This window comes from Gouania willdenowi, chromosome 7, assembly GCF_900634775.1.
Source record: "Gouania willdenowi chromosome 7, fGouWil2.1, whole genome shotgun sequence".
In the NCBI taxonomy this organism is placed as follows: Eukaryota; Metazoa; Chordata; class Actinopteri; order Blenniiformes; family Gobiesocidae; genus Gouania; species Gouania willdenowi.
In genome coordinates, this window is record NC_041050.1 from 34,251,867 (window position 1) to 34,272,821 (window position 20,955).

The 20,955-nt window shown below is 36.0% G+C and overlaps 1 protein-coding gene across 18 annotated transcripts; it reads left to right on the plus strand.

The window, feature by feature from the left end:
* The first annotated feature begins 1,083 nt into the window (after nt 1-1,083).
* LOC114467413 (papilin-like) lies at nt 1,084-20,180 on the plus strand. 18 transcript variants are annotated; one of them, XM_028453670.1, is made up of 29 exons: nt 1,085-1,241; nt 1,788-1,943; nt 2,364-2,528; nt 3,315-3,488; nt 4,013-4,177; nt 4,603-4,767; nt 5,193-5,357; nt 5,789-5,953; nt 6,379-6,543; nt 6,973-7,137; nt 7,665-7,820; nt 8,666-8,821; nt 9,242-9,415; nt 10,512-10,685; nt 11,211-11,357; nt 11,780-11,953; nt 12,480-12,653; nt 13,177-13,323; nt 13,745-13,918; nt 14,445-14,618; nt 15,145-15,318; nt 15,844-16,017; nt 16,541-16,687; nt 17,109-17,282; nt 17,807-17,980; nt 18,280-18,444; nt 18,870-19,013; nt 19,520-19,669; nt 19,760-20,180. In XM_028453670.1, exons 1-29 carry the CDS (start codon nt 1,157-1,159, stop codon nt 19,807-19,809), a joined length of 4,572 nt encoding a protein of 1,523 aa, XP_028309471.1. In that variant the 5' UTR covers nt 1,085-1,156; the 3' UTR covers nt 19,810-20,180. The 18 variants fall into 18 exon arrangements, with proteins under 18 accessions (XP_028309488.1, XP_028309471.1, XP_028309472.1 ...); XM_028453671.1 differs by having other exon boundaries at nt 19,763-20,180; XM_028453680.1 differs by lacking the exon at nt 17,807-17,980.
* The last annotated feature ends 775 nt before the right edge of the window (nt 20,181-20,955 follow it).

The following is a 20,955-nucleotide window of genomic DNA, read 5'->3' on the forward strand; positions in this document are numbered from 1 at the left end:
TAACGTCCACCGTTCTGAATACGGGTCGAAATGCATGTTCTCACTCATTCATGCTCTTAAGCGATTAAATGCTTCTCAAACACAGCAGCATATCACAAGTGTCATATACCATCCATCCATCAATTTTCATACCCACTTATTCCTGTTTGTCAGATTTGCGGGGGTTTGCCGGTGCCAATCTGCGGCTCTCATTGGGCGCTGGGTAAGGGTACATATACCATACATGTCATATACCATTTGAAAGCTTATAATCTCACATTTTTAATCATATAAACCATTATAAGTCACAACATAAACAAGCCAGCAAGTTATCGTGGTTTCTGTGTCCATGGTGCCAAATGGAGACACAAAATGGCACATTTGGGAATGTGTGGACATTGCCAGTTAAAAACAACTGTAGAGTCAAAAATGTATATTTTTTTAATTTTTTTTTTTCAGTGGGCCGAATTGGTTGCTCTAAAGGGCTGGATTTGGCACCCACGCCTTGAGTTTGATACATGTGCCTTAACATTTCAAAACACAGTGCTTTATATTATATGTAAAGATTGACAAACACAGCAGAAAATAAAATAATGTTTTAAAAAAAACCAAAAAAAACCCACAATTTGTTAAACAAGATACAAGGAAATGAGAAGCAAAATATTATGCAGCAAAACTGCAAAGCTGGGCTTTAAAAACACACATTTATTTAATAACAAATAAGGGAAAACATATTTGTTTTTTTTACATTGTCCTGTTACAAAGTTTCTGAACTGAATTTTGTCAAAAGGGCTAACGTAAAAAAAAGTGTGTATTTACTGACTGTGAGCTTCTTTTTCCATTTTACAATCCTTCTCAAATGACTTCTTGTTTTTGAGTTAGGCATGCAGTACTGTTGACCAATGATTTTTACTTCACATGGCTAAATGACATGCCTTGCAACCAAAATTACAGTGTCCACTAATAGTCCATGTGTGCTAATTTAAAGTTCATGCTGATTTAAATCAATTAAAACTATTGTATGAAATGACATACGTAACATTTCACAACTCAAAAATATATCCATATTCAAAAGATCTGATCCAACCTGACTGCTGGGGTCAGCCCACATTGGCCTATAAATTGTGGCACATTTGTCAGTTCAGCAGGTTGAAAATTTGGTTTTCAAGGAAAGAACATGGAGAGCTGGTGGTGTACACTCAGTGCACTGGTGGCCTTTAGCCTCATCCTGCAGCTGGATGCTCTACACGTCTACCCAGTGGGTAAGCTCATTTTAAAACTAAATAACTCCACAATACTTTCCAGTGGATTGTAAGTATGGCTTACATTCTTAAAAATCATGCAAAGTAACTTAGACTTGACTGACTTTTTGACTTTCTTTTAATGTAAAGAAAAAGCCAGAGTCTGCCCATATGAGGACTGGAACCAACTTTGGGAGCAATCCCAGTAAGCCGTGTGTCCATATGAGATGTACCAGGACAATGGTTGTCAACACAATGTATTGTTAATCTTTTAGTATTAGCTGTTTTTTGGGAAGCTTTTGAGGAAATATTTTCACAATGTGATGCTCTAAAAAAACAATGCAACTGAGGGCAAAACAGATTTTTCATGAGTTTTATGAGGAGCTGACTGAATAGGCTAATAATAATACTTTGGAATAAAGCTAATCTTTCATATTCTTGCATTAAACTAATTAATTCCAATACAAAAAAGTATAGAGCCAGAAAACCTGAATTCTGCTAGTTAAATGCTGTGTTAATCAGATAACCAGTTGACTAAATATCTGTTGATTTATTTTGTTTTACCAGAAGTCAAACCTGGAGAGTGTCCCAAAAATGTCTTGGAACCGTATTTAAAGCCTTGTGCTGACAAGTGCTCCAATGACTATGACTGTGCTTACAATGAGAAGTGCTGCCTCCAAGGATGTGGACGCATGTGTGTGGCCATCAACCCCATCAATCCTGGTAAGCCGTGTGTCCATATGAGATGGAGCAGGACTTTGTTGGTTAGTACAATGTATTGGGAACTATTTTGTATGAGGTGATTTTTAAATTACCTATATCTAACACTGTTCAAAAATTTTCAGATTTGATCACACCACTGGTTATACTTAGTTGCACACATTGGTTTATTAGTACACAATAGTGTTAGATCAGGTTTGACCTCAGTTAGGAACAAGTCTTTCAACAGTTTGAGGAGCAGACCACAAAGTTTACTTATAGTACTTTGGAATAAAGCTAATCTTCTATCTTCATATACTAAACTAATCAATTCCATTACAAACTTTTATAATTAAATATAAAATCTGATCTCTCTTAGTTAAATGCTGTGTTAATCAAATAACCAGTTGACTGAATAGCTGTTGATCTGTTTTTTTTTACCAGGAGTCAAACCTGGAGATTGTCCCAAATCTGTCCTGTCACAGTATTATAAACCTTGTGCTGACCAGTGCTCCAATGACTATGACTGTGCTTTCAATGAGAAGTGCTGCTCCCAAGGATGTGGACGCACATGTGTGGCCATCACTCCCAACAACCCCATCAATCCTGGTAAGCCGTGTGTCCATATGAGATGCTTTACAAAACAATACCTCTAAGATCAAAATAGAGTTCCAAGTTTTTCAAGAGTTTTATTAACAGGTCACTGCTTTCAATAGTTACCTGAGGGTAAAACATCCGAAATCTAACACTGTTCATGAACTTTCAGATTTGATCACACCACTGGTTATACTTAGTTGCACACATTGGTTTATTGGTACACAATAGAGTAAGATCAGGTTTGACCTCAGTGAGAAACAAATAACTCTTTCCAAACAGTTTTAGGAGCTGAACACATAGGTTTCTTCATGTACTTTGGAATAAAGCTAATATTCTATATTCATGTAATAAACTAATCAATTTGAATTCAAAAAAGTGTAGCTAAGCGAAAATACTGATATTTGCTAGTTAAATGCTGAATTACAACAAAGTAATCTCAGTGCATTTGACAAAATATAAAGTCCATAGTAAGAAAGAAAGAACCCAACAAGATCCACATGAACTAGCATTTAGTGAGAAAGAAGAAATTTTTAGAGGAACCAGGTTCAGAGGTGGCAGCAATCCGCTTCAACTGATTGGGTTAGTGAACAGAAGGGCGAACAAATTAGGATAGAAGGATAGTCCATCCGAGTGTCCCAGACTAGTTAAGCCATGGACCAGTGATCAGTTCATCCGAGTGTCCCAAACTAGTCGAGCTACAAACCATCGATCAGGAACAGCCAGCTCAAACATCAAGACACCTGAAACAGATAACCAGTTGACTAAATATCTGTTGATTTTTATTTATTTTTTTACCAGGAGTCAAACCTGGAGATTGTCCCAATTCTGTCCCGTCACAATATTTTAAACCTTGTGCTGACCAGTGCTCCAATGACTATGACTGTGCTTACAATGAGAAGTGCTGCCTCCAAGGATGTGGACGCAAGTGTGTGCCCATCACTCCCACCACACCCGTCACACCCACCCAATACGGTAAGCTGTGTTCATATGAGATGTAGCTACCAAAAAAAAACAAAGTTGTTTTTTAGGTAGCCTATGACGAGATATTTTCACGATGTGATTCTTTACAAAACAATACAACTGAGATCAAAATACTCTTCCAAGTTTTTCATCATTTTATTACCAGGTCAATGCTCTCAATAGTTACCTGAAGGTGAAACATCCTAAATCTAACTCTGTTCATGATCTTTCTGATTTTATCAGCCCACTGGTTATACTTGCTTGCACATATTGATTTATTGGTACACAATAAATTTAGATCAGGTTTGAACTCGGTTAGAAATAAGTAACTCTTCAGAACAGTTTTAGTAGCTGACCACATAGGATACTTAATGTCCTTTGGATTACAGCTATTGTTTTATATCCATGTATTGAACTAATCAATTCCAATACAAAATAATATAATTAAGCAGATAAACTGATTTCTGCTATTTAAATGCTGTGTTAATCAGATAACCAGTTGACTAAATATCTGTTGATTTGTTTCTTTTTACCAGGAGTCAAACCTGGAGATTGTCCTAAATTTGTTTTAGCACCATATTTTAAACCTTGTGCTGACAAGTGCTCCAATGATTATGACTGTGCTTTCAATGAGAAGTGCTGCCTCCAAGGATGTGGACGCACATGTGTGGCCATCACTCCCAACAACCCCATCAATCCTGGTAAGCCGTGTGTCCATATGAGATGGAGCAGGACTTTTTTTGGTCAATACAATGTATTAGGAACTATTTTGTATAAGCTGTTTTTGTATGTATCCTATATCTAACCCTGTTCAAGAACTTTAAGATTTGATCCCATTACTGGTTCTACTTAGTTGTACACATTGGTTTATTGGTGCACAATAGTGTTAGATCAGGTTTGACCTCAGTTAGGAACAAGTCTTTCAACAGTTTGAGGAGCTGACCACAAAGTTTACTTATAGTACTTTGGAATAAAGCTAATCTTCTATCTTCATATACTAAACTAATCAATTCCATTACAATCTTTTATAGTTAAATATAAAATCTGATCTCTCTTAGTTAAATGCTGTGTTAATCAAATAACCAGTTGACTGAATAGCTGTTGATTTGTTTTTGTTTTTTACCAGGAGTCAAACCTGGAGATTGTCCCAATTCTGTCCCGTCACAGTTTTTTAAACCTTGTGCTGACCAGTGCTCCAGTGACTTTGATTGTGCTTTCAATGAGAAGTGCTGCCTCCAAGGATGTGGACGCATGTGTGTGGCCATCACTCCCATCAACCCCACCAATCCTGGTAAGCCGTGTGTCCATATGAGATGGAGCAGGACTTTTTTTGGTCAATACAATGTATTGGGAACTATTTTGTATTAGCTGTTTTTGTATGTATCCTATATCTAACCCTGTTCAAGAACTTTAAGATTTGATCCCATTACTGGTTCTACTTAGTTGTACACATTGGTTTATTGGTGCACAATAGTGTTAGATCAGGTTTGACCTCAGTTAGGAACAAGTCTTTCAACAGTTTGAGGAGCTGACCACAAAGTTTACTTATAGTACTTTGGAATAAAGCTAATCTTCTATCTTCATATACGAAACTAATCAATTCCATTACACTCTTTTATAGTTAAATATAAAATCTGATCTCTCTTAGTTAAATGCTGTGTTAATCAAATAACCAGTTGACTGAATAGCTGTTGATTTGTTTTTTTTTTTTACCAGGAGTCAAACCTGGAGATTGTCCCAATTCTGTCCCGTCACAGTTTTTTAAACCTTGTGCTGACCAGTGCTCCAATGACTTTGACTGTGCTTTCAATGAGAAGTGCTGCCTCCAAGGATGTGGACGCATGTGTGTGGCCATCACTCCCATCAACCCCACCAATCCTGGTAAGCCGTGTGTCCATATGAGATGGAGCAGGACTTTTTTTGGTCAATACAATGTATTGGGAACTATTTTGTATTAGCGGTTTTTTTTTATGTATCCTATATCTAACCCTGTTCAAGAACTTTCAGATTTGATCAAACCACTGGTTATACTTAGTTGCACACATTGGTTTATTGGTACACAATAGAGTTAGATCAGGTTTGACCTCAGTTAGGAACAATTAAGTCTGTCAACAGTTTGAGGAGCTGACCACAAAGTTTACTCATAGTACTTTGGAATAAAGCTAATATTCTATCTTCAAATACTAAACTAATCAATTCCATTACAAACTTTTATAGTTAAATATAAAATCTGATTTCTCTTAGTTAAATGCTGTGTTAATCAAATAACCAGTTGACTGAATAGCTGTTGATTTGTTTTTGTTTTTTACCAGGAGTCAAACCTGGAGATTGTCCCAATTCTGTCCCGTCACAGTTTTTTAAACCTTGTGCTGACCAGTGCTCCAATGACTTTGACTGTGCTTTCAATGAGAAGTGCTGCCTCCAAGGATGTGGACGCACGTGTGTGGCCATCACTCCCAACAACCCCATCAATCCTGGTAAGCCGTGTGTCCATATGAGATGGCGCAGGACTTTGTTGGTTAGTACAATGTATTCGGAACTATTTTGTATGAGGTGATTTTTAAATTACCAATATCTAACACTGTTCAAAAACTTTCAGAATTGATCACACCACTGGTTATACTTAGTTGCACACATTGGTTTATTAGTACACAATAGAGTTAGATCAGGTTTGACCTCAGTTAGGAACAAGTCTTTCAACAGTTTGAGGAGCTGACTACAAAGTTTTACTTATAGTACTTTGGAATAAAGCTAATCTTCTATCTTCATATACGAAACTAATCAATTCCATTACAATCTTTTATAGTTAAATATAAAATCTGATTTCTCTTAGTTAAATGCTGTGTTAATCAAATAACCAGTTGACTGAATAGCTGTTGATTTGTTTTTTTTTTTTTACCAGGAGTCAAACCTGGAGATTGTCCCAATTCTGTCCCGTCACAGTTTTTTAAACCTTGTGCTGACAAGTGCTCCAATGACTTTGACTGTGCTTTCAATGAGAAGTGCTGCCTCCAAGGATGTGGACGCATGTGTGTGGCCATCACTCCCATCAACCCCACCAATCCTGGTAAGCCGTGTGTCCATATGAGATGGAGCAGGACTTTTTTTGGTCAATACAATGTATTGGGAACTATTTTGTATTAGCTGTTTTTGTATGTATCCTATATCTAACCCTGTTCAAGAACTTTAAGATTTGATCCCATTACTGGTTCTACTTAGTTGTACACATTGGTTTATTGGTGCACAATAGAGTTAGATCAGGTTTGACCTCAGTTAGGAACAATTAAGTCTGTCAACAGTTTGAGGAGCTGACCACAAAGTTTACTTATAGTACTTTGGAATAAAGCTAATATTCTATCTTCAAATACTAAACTAATCAATTCCATTACAAACTTTTATAGTTAAATATAAAATCTGATTTCTCTTAGTTAAATGCTGTGTTAATCAAATAACCAGTTGACTGAATAGCTGTTGATTTGTTTTTTTTTTTTACCAGGAGTCAAACCTGGAGATTGTCCCAATTCTGTCCCGTCACAGTTTTTTAAACCTTGTGCTGACCAGTGCTCCAATGACTTTGACTGTGCTTACAATGAGAAGTGCTGCCTCCAAGGATGTGGACGCATGTGTGTGGCCATCACTCCCATCAACCCCACCAATCCTGGTAAGCCGTGTGTCCATATGAGATGTAGCTACCAAAAAAAAAACAAAGTTGTTTTTTAGGTAGCCTATGACGAGATATTTTCACGATGTGATTCTTTACAAAACAATACAACTGAGATCAAAATACTCTTCCAAGTTTTTCATCATTTTATTACGAGGTCAATGCTCTCAATAGTTACCTGAAGGAGAAACATCCTAAATCTAACTCTGTTCATGATCTTTCTGATTTTATCAGCCCACTGGTTATACTTGCTTGCACATATTGATTTATTGGTACACAATAAATTTAGATCAGGTTTGAACTCGGTTAGAAACAAGTAACTCTTCAGAACAGTTTTAGTAGCTGACCACATAGGATACTTTATGTCCTTTGGATTACAGCTATTGTTTTATATCCATGTATTGAACTAATCAATTCCAATACAAAATAATATAATTAAGCAGATAAACTGATTTCTGCTGTTTAAATGCTGTGTTCATCAGATAACCAGTTGACTAAATATCTGTTGATTTGTTTCTTTTTACCAGGAGTCAAACCTGGACATTGTCCTAAATTTGTTTTAGCACCATATTTTAAACCTTGTGCTGACAAGTGCTCCAATGATTATGACTGTGCTTACAATGAGAAGTGCTGCTATCACGGATGTGGACGCTTGTGTGTGGCCATCACTCCCATCAATCCCAGTAAGCTGTGTGTCCATATGTGATGTAGTAACGTAAAAACATTGTTGTTTTTTAGGTAGCCAAGAAATATTTTGACAATTTGATGCTTTACAAAACAATACCTCTAAGATCAAAATAGAGTTCCAAGTTTTTCAAGAGTTTTATTAACAGGTCACTGCTTTCAATAGTTACCTGAGGGTAAAACATCCGAAATCTAACACTGTTCATGAACTTTCAGATTTGATCACACCACTGGTTATACTTAGTTGCACACATTGGTTTATTGGTACACAATAGAGTTAGATCAGGTTTGACCTCAGTGAGAAACAAATAACTCTTTCCAAACAGTTTTAGGAGCTGAACACATAGGTTTCTTCATGTACTTTGGAATAAAGCTAATATTCTATGTTCATGTAATAAACTAATCAATTTGAATTCAAAAAAGTGTAGCTAAGCGAAAATACTGATATTTGCTAGTTAAATGCTGAATTACAACAAAGTAATCTCAGTGCATTTGACAAAATATAAAGTCCATAGTAAGAAAGAAAGAACCCAACAAGATCCACATGAACTAGCATTTAGTGAGAAAGAAGAAATTTTTAGAGGAACCAGGTTCAGAGGTGGCAGCAATCCGCTTCAACTGATTGGGTTTGTGAACAGAAGGGCGAACAAATTAGGATAGAAGGATAGTCCTTCCGAGTGTCCCAGACTAGTTAAGCCATGGACCAGTGATCAGTTCATCCGAGTGTCCCAAAATAATCGAGCTACAAACCATCGATCAGGAACAGCCAGCTCAAACATCAAGACACCTGAAACAGATAACCAGTTGACTAAATATCTGTTGATTTTTATTTATTTTTTACCAGGAGTCAAACCTGGAGATTGTCCCAATTCTGTCCCGTCACAGTATTTTAAACCTTGTGCTGACCAGTGCTCCAATGACTATGACTGTGCTTACAATGAGAAGTGCTGCCTCCAAGGATGTGGACGCACGTGTGTGGCCATCAACCGCCAGAATCCTGGTAAGCCGTGTGTCCATATGTAGCAGGATTTTTTTTGGTCAATACAATATATTGGTAACCTTATTGTATTAGCTGTTTTTAATATATCCTATATCTAACACTGTTCAAGAACTTTCAGATTTGATCAAACCACTGTTATACTTAGTTGCACACATTGGTTGATTGGTACACAATAGTGTTAGATCAGATTTGACCTCAGTTAGAAACAATTAAGTCTGTCAACAGTTTGAGGAGCTGACCACAAAGTTTACTTATAGTACTTTGGAATAAAGCTAATCTTCTATCTTCATATACTAAACTAATCAATTCCATTACAAACTTTTATAGTTAAATATAAAATCTGATCTCTCTTAGTTAAATTCTGTGTTAATCAAATAACCAGTTGACTAAATATCTGTTGATTTGTTTTTTTTTTACCAGGAGTCAAACCTGGAGATTGTCCTAAATTTCTTTTGGCACCATATGTTAAACCTTGTGCTGACCAGTGCTCCAATGACTATAACTGCGCTTTCAATGAGAAGTGCTGCCTCCAAGGATGTGGACGCAAGTGTGTGCCCATCACTCCCACCACACCCGTCACACCCACCCAATACGGTAAGCTGTGTTCATATGAGATGTAGCTACCAAAAAAAAAACAAAGTATGTTTTTTAGGTAGCCTATGATGAGATATTTTCACGATGTGATTCTTTACAAAACAATACAACTGAGATCAAAATACTCTTCCAAGTTTTTCATCATTTTATTACGAGGTCAATGCTCTCAATAGTTACCTGAAGGTGAAACATCCTAAATCTAACTCTGTTCATGATCTTTCTGATTTTTTCAGCCCACTGGTTATACTTGCTTGCACATTTTGATTTATTGGTACACAATAAATTTAGATCAGGTTTGAACTCGGTTAGAAACAAGTAACTCTTCAGAACAGTTTTAGTAGCTCACCACATAGGATACTTTATGTCCTTTGGATTACAGCTATTGTTCTATATCCATGTATTGAACTAATCAATTCCAATACAAAAAATTGTAGTTAAGCAGATAAAATGATTTCTGCTGTTTAAATGCTGTGTTAATCAGATAACCAGTTGACTAAATATCTGTTGATTTGTTTCTTTTTACCAGGAGACAAACCTGGAGATTGTCCTAAATTTGTTTTAGCACCATATTTTAAAACCTTGTGCTGACAAGTGCTCCAATGATTATGACTGTGCTTTCAATGAGAAGTGCTGCCTCCAAGGATGTGGACGCATGTGTGTGGCCATCAATCCTGGTAAGCCGTGTGTCCATATGAGATGTAGCAGGACTTTGTTGGTTAGTACAATGTATTGGGAACTATTTTGTATGAGGTGATTTTTAAATTACCAATATCTAACACTGTTCAAGAACTTTCAGAATTGATCACACCACTGGTTATACTTAGTTGCACACATTGGTTTATTGGTACACAATAGTGTTAGATCAGGTTTGACCTCAGTTAGGAACAAGTCTGTCAACAGTTTGAGGAGCTGACCACAAAGTTTACTTATAGTACTTTGGAATAAAGCTAATCTTCTATCTTCATATACTAAACTAATCAATTCCATTACAATCTTTTATAGTTAAATATAAAATCTGATTTCTCTTAGTTAAATTCTGTGTTAATCAAATAACCAGTTGACTGAATAGCTGTTGATTTGTTTTGTTTTTTACCAGGAGTCAAACCTGGAGATTGTCCCAATTCTGTCCCGTCACAATATTTTAAACCTTGTGCTGACCAGTGCTCCAATGACTATGACTGTGCTTTCAATGAGAAGTGCTGCCTCCAAGGATGTGGACGCAAGTGTGTGCCGATCACTCCCACCACACCCGTCACACCCACCCAATACAGTAAGCTGTGTTCTAATGAGATGTAGCTACCAAAAAAAAAACAAAGTTGTTTTTTAGGTAGCCTATGACAAGATTTTTGCACGACGTGATTCTTTACAAAACAATACAACTGAGATCAAAATACTCTTCCAAGTTTTTCATGATTTTACTACGAGGTCAATGCTCTCAATAGTTACCTGAAGGTGAAACATCCTAAATCTAACTCTGTTCATGATCTTTCTGATTTTATCAGCCCACTGGTTATACTTGCTTGCACATATTGATTTATTGGTACACAATAAATTTAGATCAGGTTTGAACTCGGTTAGAAACAAGTAACTCTTCAGAACAGTTTTAGTCGCTGACCACATAAGATACTTTATGTCCTTTGGATTACAGCTATTGTTCTATATTCATGTATTGAACTAATCAATTCCAATACAAAAAATTGTAGTTAAGCAGATAAAATGATTTCTGCTGTTTAAATGCTGTGTTAATCAGATAACCAGTTGACTAAATATCTGTTGATTTGTTTCTTTTTACCAGGAGACAAACCTGGAGATTGTCCTAAATTTGTTTTAGCACCATATTTTAAACCTTGTGCTGACAAGTGCTCCAATGATTATGACTGTGCTTACAATGAGAAGTGCTGCTACAAAGGATGTGGACGCATGTGTGTGGCCATCAATCCTGGTAAGCCGTGTGTCCATATGAGATGTAGCAGGACTTTGTTGGTTAGTACAATGTATTGGGAACTATTTTGTATGAGGTGATTTTTAAATTACCTATATCTAACACTGTTCAAGAACTTTCAGAATTGATCACACCACTGGTTATACTTAGTTGCAAACATTGGTTTATTGGTACACAATAGTGTTAGATCAGGTTTGACCTCAGTTTGGAACAAGTCTTTCAACAGTTTGAGGAGCTGACCACAAAGTTTACTTATAGTACTTTGGAATAAAGCTAATCTTCTATATTCATATACTAAACTAATCAATTCCATTACAATCTTTTATAGTTAAATATAAAATCTGATTTCTCTTAGTTAAATTCTGTGTTAATCAAATAACCAGTTGACTGAATAGCTGTTGATTTGTTTTGTTTTTTACCAGGAGTCAAACCTGGAGATTGTCCCAATTCTGTCCCGTCACAATATTTTAAACCTTGTGCTGACCAGTGCTCCAATGACTATGACTGTGCTTTCAATGAGAAGTGCTGCCTCCAAGGATGTGGACGCAAGTGTGTGCCGATCACTCCCACCACACCCGTCACACCCACCCAATACAGTAAGCTGTGTTCTAATGAGATGTAGCTACCAAAAAAAAAACAAAGTTGTTTTTAGGTTGCCTATGACAAGATTTTTGCACGACGTGATTCTTTACAAAACAATACAACTGAGATCAAAATACTCTTCCAAGTTTTTCATGATTTTACTACGAGGTCAATGCTCTCAATAGTTACCTGAAGGTGAAACATCCTAAATCTAACTCTGTTCATGATCTTTCTGATTTTATCAGCCCACTGGTTATACTTGCTTGCACATATTGATTTATTGGTACACAATAAATTTAGATCAGGTTTGAACTCGGTTAGAAACAAGTAACTCTTCAGAACAGTTTTAGTCGCTGACCACATAAGATACTTTATGTCCTTTGGATTACAGGTAATGTTCTATATTCATGTATTGAACTAATCAATTCCAATACAAAAATGTATAGTTTAGCGGAAATACTGATCTCTGCTAATTAAATGCTGTGTTACTCAGATAACCAGTTGACTAAATATCTGTTGATTTTTTTTTTTTTTTACCAGGAGTCAAACCTGGAGATTGTCCTAAATTTCTTTTGGCACCATATGTTAAACCTTGTGCTGACCAGTGCTCCAATGACTATAACTGCGCTTTCAATGAGAAGTGCTGCCTCCAAGGATGTGGACGCAAGTGTGTGCCCATCACTCCCACCACACCCGTCACACCCACCCAATACAGTAAGCTGTGTTCATATGAGATGTAGCTACCAAAAAAAAACAAAGTTGTTTTTAGGTAGCTTATGATGAGATATTTTCAGGATGTGATTCTTTACAAAACAATACAACTGAGATCAAAATACTCTTCCAAGTTTTTCATGATTTTACTACGAGGTCAATGCTCTCAATAGTTACCTGAAGGTGAAACATCCTAAATCTAACTCTGTTCATGATCTTTCTGATTTTTTCAGCCCACTGGTTATACTTGCTTGCACATATTGATTTATTGGTACACAATAAATTTAGATCAGGTTTGAACTCGGTTAGAAACAAGTAACTCTTCAGAACAGTTTTAGTAGCTCACCACATAGGATACTTTATGTCCTTTGGATTACAGCTATTGTTCTATATCCATGTATTGAACTAATCAATTCCAATACAAAAAATTGTAGTTAAGCAGATAAAATGATTTCTGCTATTTAAATGCTGTGTTAATCAGATAACCAGTTGACTAAATATCTGTTGATTTGTTTCTTTTTACCAGGAGACAAACCTGGAGATTGTCCTAAATTTGTTTTAGCACCATATTTTAAACCTTGTGCTGACAAGTGCTCCAATGATTATGACTGTGCTTTCAATGAGAAGTGCTGCCTCCAAGGATGTGGACGCATGTGTGTGGCCATCAATCCTGGTAAGCCGTGTGTCCATATGAGATGTAGCAGGACTTTGTTGGTTAGTACAATGTATTGGGAACTATTTTGTATGAGGTGATTTTTAAATTACCAATATCTAAACTGTTCAAGAACTTTCAGAATTGATCACACCACTGGTTATACTTAGTTGCACACATTGGTTTATTGGTACACAATAGTGTTAGATCAGGTTTGACCTCAGTTAGGAACAAGTCTGTCAACAGTTTGAGGAGCTGACCACAAAGTTTACTTATAGTACTTTGGAATAAAGCTAATCTTCTATCTTCATATACTAAACTAATCAATTCCATTACAATCTTTTATAGTTAAATATAAAATCTGATCTCTCTTAGTTAAATGCTGTGTTAATCAAATAACCAGTTGACTGAATATCTGTTGATTTGTTTTTTTTTTTACCAGGAGTCAAACCTGGAGATTGTCCCAATTCTGTCCCGTCACAGTATTTTAAACCTTGTGCTGACCAGTGCTCCAATGACTATGACTGTGCTTTCAACAAGAAGTGCTGCTCCCAAGGATGTGGACGCAAGTGTGTGCCCATCACTCCCACCACACCCGTCACACCCACCCAATACAGTAAGCTGTGTTCTAATGAGATGTAGCTACCAAAAAAAAAACAAAGTTGTTTTTAGGTTGCCTATGACAAGATTTTTGCACGACGTGATTCTTTACAAAACAATACAACTGAGATCAAAATACTCTTCCAAGTTTTTCATGATTTTACTACGAGGTCAATGCTCTCAATAGTTACCTGAAGGTGAAACATCCTAAATCTAACTCTGTTCATGATCTTTCTGATTTTATCAGCCCACTGGTTATACTTGCTTGCACATATTGATTTATTGGTACACAATAAATTTAGATCAGGTTTGAACTCGGTTAGAAACAAGTAACTCTTCAGAACAGTTTTAGTCGCTGACCACATAAGATACTTTATGTCCTTTGGATTACAGCTATTGTTCTATATTCATGTATTGAACTAATCAATTCCAATACAAAAATGTATAGTTTAGCGGAAATACTGATCTCTGCTAATTAAATGCTGTGTTACTCAGATAACCAGTTGACTAAATATCTGTTGATTTTTTTTTTTTTTTACCAGGAGTCAAACCTGGAGATTGTCCTAAATTTCTTTTGGCACCATATGTTAAACCTTGTGCTGACCAGTGCTCCAATGACTATAACTGCGCTTTCAATGAGAAGTGCTGCCTCCAAGGATGTGGACGCAAGTGTGTGCCCATCACTCCCACCACACCCGTCACACCCACCCAATACAGTAAGCTGTGTTCTAATGAGATGTAGCTACCAAAAAAAAAACAAAGTTGTTTTTAGGTTGCCTATGACAAGATTTTTGCACGACGTGATTCTTTACAAAACAATACAACTGAGATCAAAATACTCTTCCAAGTTTTTCATGATTTTACTACGAGGTCAATGCTCTCAATAGTTACCTGAAGGTGAAACATCCTAAATCTAACTCTGTTCATGATCTTTCTGATTTTATCAGCCCACTGGTTATACTTGCTTGCACAGATTGATTTATTGGTACACAATAAATTTAGATCAGGTTTGAACTCGGTTAGAAACAAGTAACTCTTCAGAACAGTTTTAGTCGCTGACCACATAAGATACTTTATGTCCTTTGGATTACAGGTAATGTTCTATATTCATGTATTGAACTAATCAATTCCAATACAAAAATGTATAGTTTAGCGGAAATACTGATCTCTGCTAATTAAATGCTGTGTTACTCAGATAACCAGTTGACTAAATATCTGTTGATTTTTTTTTTTTTTTACCAGGAGTCAAACCTGGAGATTGTCCTAAATTTCTTTTGGCACCATATGTTAAACCTTGTGCTGACCAGTGCTCCAATGACTATAACTGCGCTTTCAATGAGAAGTGCTGCCTCGAAGGATGTGGACGCAAGTGTGTGCCCATCACTCCCACCACACCCGTCACACCCACCCAATACAGTAAGCTGTGTTCATATGAGATGTAGCTACCAAAAAAAACCAAAGTTGTTTTTAGGTAGCTTATGATGAGATATTTTCAGGATGTGATTCTTTACAAAACAATACAACTGAGATCAAAATACTCTTCCAAGTTTTTCATGATTTTACTACGAGGTCAATGCTCTCAATAGTTACCTGAAGGTGAAACATCCTAAATCTAACTCTGTTCATGATCTTTCTGATTTTATCAGCCCACTGGTTATACTTGCTTGCACAGATTGATTTATTGGTACACAATACATTTAGATCAGGTTTGAACTCGGATAGAAACAAGTAACTCTTCAGAACAGTTTTAGTCGCTGACCACATAAGATACTTTATGTCCTTTGGATTACAGGTAATGTTCTATATTCATGTATTGAACTAATCAATTCCAATACAAAAATGTATAGTTTAGCGGAAATACTGATCTCTGCTAATTAAATGCTGTGTTAATCAGATAACCAGTTGACTAAATATCTGTTGATTTTTTTTTTTTTTTACCAGGAGTCAAACCTGGAGATTGTCCTAAATTTCTTTTGGCACCATATGTTAAACCTTGTGCTGACCAGTGCTCCAATGACTATAACTGCGCTTTCAATGAGAAGTGCTGCCTCCAAGGATGTGGACGCAAGTGTGTGCCCATCACTCCCACCACACCCGTCACACCCACCCAATACAGTAAGCTGTGTTCATATGAGATGTAGCTACCAAAAAAAAACAAAGTTGTTTTTAGGTAGCTTATGATGAGATATTTTCAGGATGTGATTCTTTACAAAACAATACAACTGAGATCAAAATACTCTTCCAAGTTTTTCATGATTTTACTACGAGGTCAATGCTCTCAATAGTTACCTGAAGGTGAAACATCCTAAATCTAACTCTGTTCATGATCTTTCTGATTTTATCAGCCCACTGGTTATACTTGCTTGCACAGATTGATTTATTGGTACACAATAAATTTAGATCAGGTTTGAACTCGGATAGAAACAAGTAACTCTTCAGAACAGTTTTAGTCGCTGACCACATAAGATACTTTATGTCCTTTGGATTACAGCTATTGTTCTATATCCATGTATTGAACTAATCAATTCCAATACAAAAAATTGTAGTTAAGCAGATAAAATGATTTCTGCTATTTAAATGCTGTGTTAATCAGATAACCAGTTGACTAAATATCTGTTGATTTGTTTCTTTTTACCAGGAGACAAACCTGGAGATTGTCCTAAATTTGTTTTAGCACCATATTTTAAACCTTGTGCTGACAAGTGCTCCAATGATTATGACTGTGCTTTCAATGAGAAGTGCTGCCTCCAAGGATGTGGACGCATGTGTGTGGCCATCAATCCTGGTAAGCCGTGTGTCCATATGAGATGTAGCAGGACTTTGTTGGTTAGTACAATGTATTGGGAACTATTTTGTATGAGGTGATTTTTAAATTACCAATATCTAAACTGTTCAAGAACTTTCAGAATTGATCACACCACTGGTTATACTTAGTTGCACACATTGGTTTATTGGTACACAATAGAGTTAGATCAGGTTTGACCTCAGTTAGGAACAAGTCTGTCAACAGTTTGAGGAGCTGACCACAAAGTTTACTTATAGTACTTTGGAATAAAGCTAATCTTCTATCTTCATATACTAAACTAATCAATTCCATTACAATCTTTTATAGTTAAATATAAAATCTGATCTCTCTTAGTTAAATGCTGTGTTAATCAAATAACCAGTTGACTGAATATCTGTTGATTTGTTTTTTTTTTTACCAGGAGTCAAACCTGGAGATTGTCCCAATTCTGTCCCGTCACAGTATTTTAAACCTTGTGCTGACCAGTGCTCCAATGACTATGACTGTGCTTTCAACAAGAAGTGCTGCTCCCAAGGATGTGGACGCAAGTGTGTGCCCATCACTCCCACCACACCCGTCACACCCACCCAATACAGTAAGCTGTGTTCTAATGAGATGTAGCTACCAAAAAAAAAACAAAGTTGTTTTAGGTTGCCTATGACAAGATTTTTGCACGACGTGATTCTTTACAAAACAATACAACTGAGATCAAAATACTCTTCCAAGTTTTTCATGATTTTACTACGAGGTCAATGCTCTCAATAGTTACCTGAAGGTGAAACATCCTAAATCTAACTCTGTTCATGATCTTTCTGATTTTATCAGCCCACTGGTTATACTTGCTTGCACAGATTGATTTATTGGTACACAATAAATTTAGATCAGGTTTGAACTCGGATAGAAACAAGTAACTCTTCAGAACAGTTTTAGTCGCTGACCACATAAGATACTTTATGTCCTTTGGATTACAGGTAATGTTCTATATTCATGTATTGAACTAATCAATTCCAATACAAAAATGTATAGTTTAGCGGAAATACTGATCTCTGCTAATTAAATGCTGTGTTAATCAGATAACCAGTTGACTAAATATCTGTTGATTTTTTTTTTTTTTACCAGGAGTCAAACCTGGAGATTGTCCTAAATTTCTTTTGGCACCATATGTTAAACCTTGTGCTGACCAGTGCTCCAATGACTATAACTGCGCTTTCAATGAGAAGTGCTGCCTCCAAGGATGTGGACGCAAGTGTGTGCCCATCACTCCCACCACACCCGTCACACCCACCCAATACGGTAAGCTGTGTTCATATGAGATGTAGCTACCAAAAAAAAAACAAAGTTGTTTTTAGGTAGCTTATGATGTGATATTTTCACGATGTGATTCTTTACAAAACAATACAACTGAGATCAAAATACTCTTCCAAGTTTTTCATCATTTTATTACTAGGTCAATGCTCTCAATAGTTACCTGAAGGTGAAACATCCTACAAAATAATATAATTAAGCAGATAAAATGATTTCTGCTATTTAAATGCTGTGTTAATCAGATAACCAGTTGACTAAATATCTGTTGATTTGTTTCTTTTTACCAGGAGACAAACCTGGAGATTGTCCTAAATTTGTTTTAGCACCATATTTTAAACCTTGTGCTGACAAGTGCTCCAATGATTATGACTGTGCTTACAATGAGAAGTGCTGCTACCAAGGATGTGGACGCATGTGTGTGGCCATCACTCCCATGAACCCCATCAATCCTGGTAAGCCGTGTGTCCATATGAGATGGAGCAGGACTTTTTTTGGTCAATACAATGTAATGGTAACTTTTTTGTAATAGCTGTTTTTTTTATGTATCCTATATCTAACCCTGTTCAAGTACTTTCAGATTTGATCACACCACTGGTTATACTTAGTTGCACACATTTGTTTATTGGTACACAATAGAGTTAGATCAGGTTTTTACCTCAGTTAGGAACAATTAAGTCTTTCAACAGTTTGAGGAGCTGACCACAAAGGCTACTTATGGTACTTTGGAATAAAGCTAATCTTCTACCTTAAAATACAAAACTAATCAATTCCATTACAAACTTTTATAGTTATATCTAAAATCTGACCTCTGTTAGTTAAATGCTGTGTTAATCAAATAACCAGTTCACTAAATATCTGTTGATTTGTTTTTTTTAAGACAAACCTGGAGAGTGTCCTAAATATGTCTTGTCACCGTATTTTAAACCTTGTGCTGACCAGTGCTCCAATGACTATGACTGTGCTTTCAATGAGAAGTGCTGCCTCCAAGGTTGTGGACGCAAGTGTGTGGCCATACAGCAAGGTAAAACATGAGCTTATAGGAGATGGAGTTATACCAATATTTCATTTCAATATTGTTTGACCTCAAGCACACTTGAAACTAAAGAAATACTGCAGAGTAAGGTGGGATCAGATTCTAACTTAGACATAAATCATAGTTTCCACAGAGTAAAGTTTATGTTGCTGTCCACTTACTTAAATTATTTTGTGATAAAGGTCAACATTTAAGTCCATACACTGAATAAATTAATGAATCCAATTTGTCAAATGGATACTTTTAAGAGAACTATTGATCTTTCTCCGAGTTAACTTTTTCTTCAGTAATCTAGGTATTTATAATTATTCACTAATAAATATAGAGGGAGATCTTAAACTTTGCTTCAGTTGATTCTTCTTTGTGTTACTATTCTTATATTATGTTGACAAATTGATATGGACATCACTCAAAAGACAAAAAAAATGCATCTTGTCATAAACAATTGTTTTGTATTTAACTTTTTTTGTTTTTTTGCCCGTGTTTTTTTTCAGAAAAGCCAGGAGTGTGCCCCATTCAGCATGCTTTGAAATCATATGGGAAACGCTGTGTCAACCGCTGTTCGGATGACTATAGCTGTCCAGGAAACAAGAAGTGCTGCAAGTTTGGTTGTGGACAAGCTTGCTTGACTCCAACACTTGGTGGTGAGTTTAAAAATATACAAATAAATAAAACGTTTGTAAATTAATTGATTACTTTTCTAACTTTAGCTTTTTTTCCTGTCTCTGTTAAAGCAGCTTTTCCCTGCAAACCATATCCTTTATGCCTCTACAAGCAGCGCTGAAGCTGCACTGAATATAATTACTCACCCTTCTCATAGAGCATCTACTTGATTATTTTAATGTAAATTTTTTTTTCATGATATGTAATTATTTAGTCAAATACTCCATAATTTTACATTTTATCGAATCTGCAGGGCCATAATCAATGCAATGTGGTCACCTTGAAGATTATTTCTTAAGAGAGAATGAATGGTTTCTCATTTTTTTGTGATTAATCTTGTATGATACTCTATTCATTTTTATTTTGTTATTTTCTTTTTGTCCTTTTTTGTAAGTTAAGTAGACCATCCTTTGATCCAAAGAAAAATGGTGTTGGTTTTGAATTGTAAAATGATTTATATTCTGCAAATAAATGACTTTCTGATGCACTAAAGTATAATGTCTTCCTTATTGTGCTTACAAGATTAATATTTACATAAATAAACACGTTTTTACTGTGTTTGTATTTGAGTAGGAGGAGGGAATTTTGGGTTAGCTCCAAGAGTGGTTTAAATGATACAGTTTGGATTGGAAAAAAAAGCTTCACTATTTCTACTTACACTTTGAGAACATAATTACCCAATCACTGTTCCACTACATGTCACTGAAACAGCTTTGAAAACAATGAAACCATTTCAACAGAAGTTATGAATTGGTTGAATATTATTTAAGTAAAAATAGACAATATTGGTTAGTAAACAGAAGGTGGTAGTAGACAAAGCATTGCAGTAATAATATTGTTTTAACTCTTCTCTCCTTCCACATCTATTAACATGTAAATCATGTGATGTCTTCTTATAGCAACTTTTAGCTAACCCAATTGATTCTATCTTGAGTGAGGAGTTGAAAAGCTTGCTCAGGCAGTGTAGCCGGCCTGGAGAAATTCATAATAGATGGAGCGGTTTTGGAAGGTTGAAGTGGCAAAAGGCTCAGACATAAGCTGTGGGTCAAGTAAATAAAATTCTTACTACAGCTATGGCTAGTTCTAGAGAAACCAAAGCTTTCCAAGCCAGGAAATCAATTTGAAGCAATTTCATTACGAGTTATGTTGCGCTATAGCAGTGGAAAGTAGATTACAAGTAGAGTGCAAATGCCCCATCTGGGAATGATGTCTGTTAACAGTGCTTTGGCTACTGCTGTGGCTGTCTGGTGTTTAGTAGGAAATGCCT

Bases quoted from the DNA above. Each gene is read 5' to 3' on its own strand.
- LOC114467413 (XM_028453670.1), top strand. From the start codon at position 1,157: ATGGAGAGCTGGTGGTGTACACTCAGTGCACTGGTGGCCTTTAGCCTC. The intron at 8,822-9,241 runs GTAAGCCGTGTG...TTTTTTTACCAG, and splicing joins CATCAACCGCCAGAATCCTG to GAGTCAAACCTGGAGATTGT. The intron at 15,319-15,843 runs GTAAGCTGTGTT...TTTTTTTACCAG, and splicing joins CGTCACACCCACCCAATACA to GAGTCAAACCTGGAGATTGT.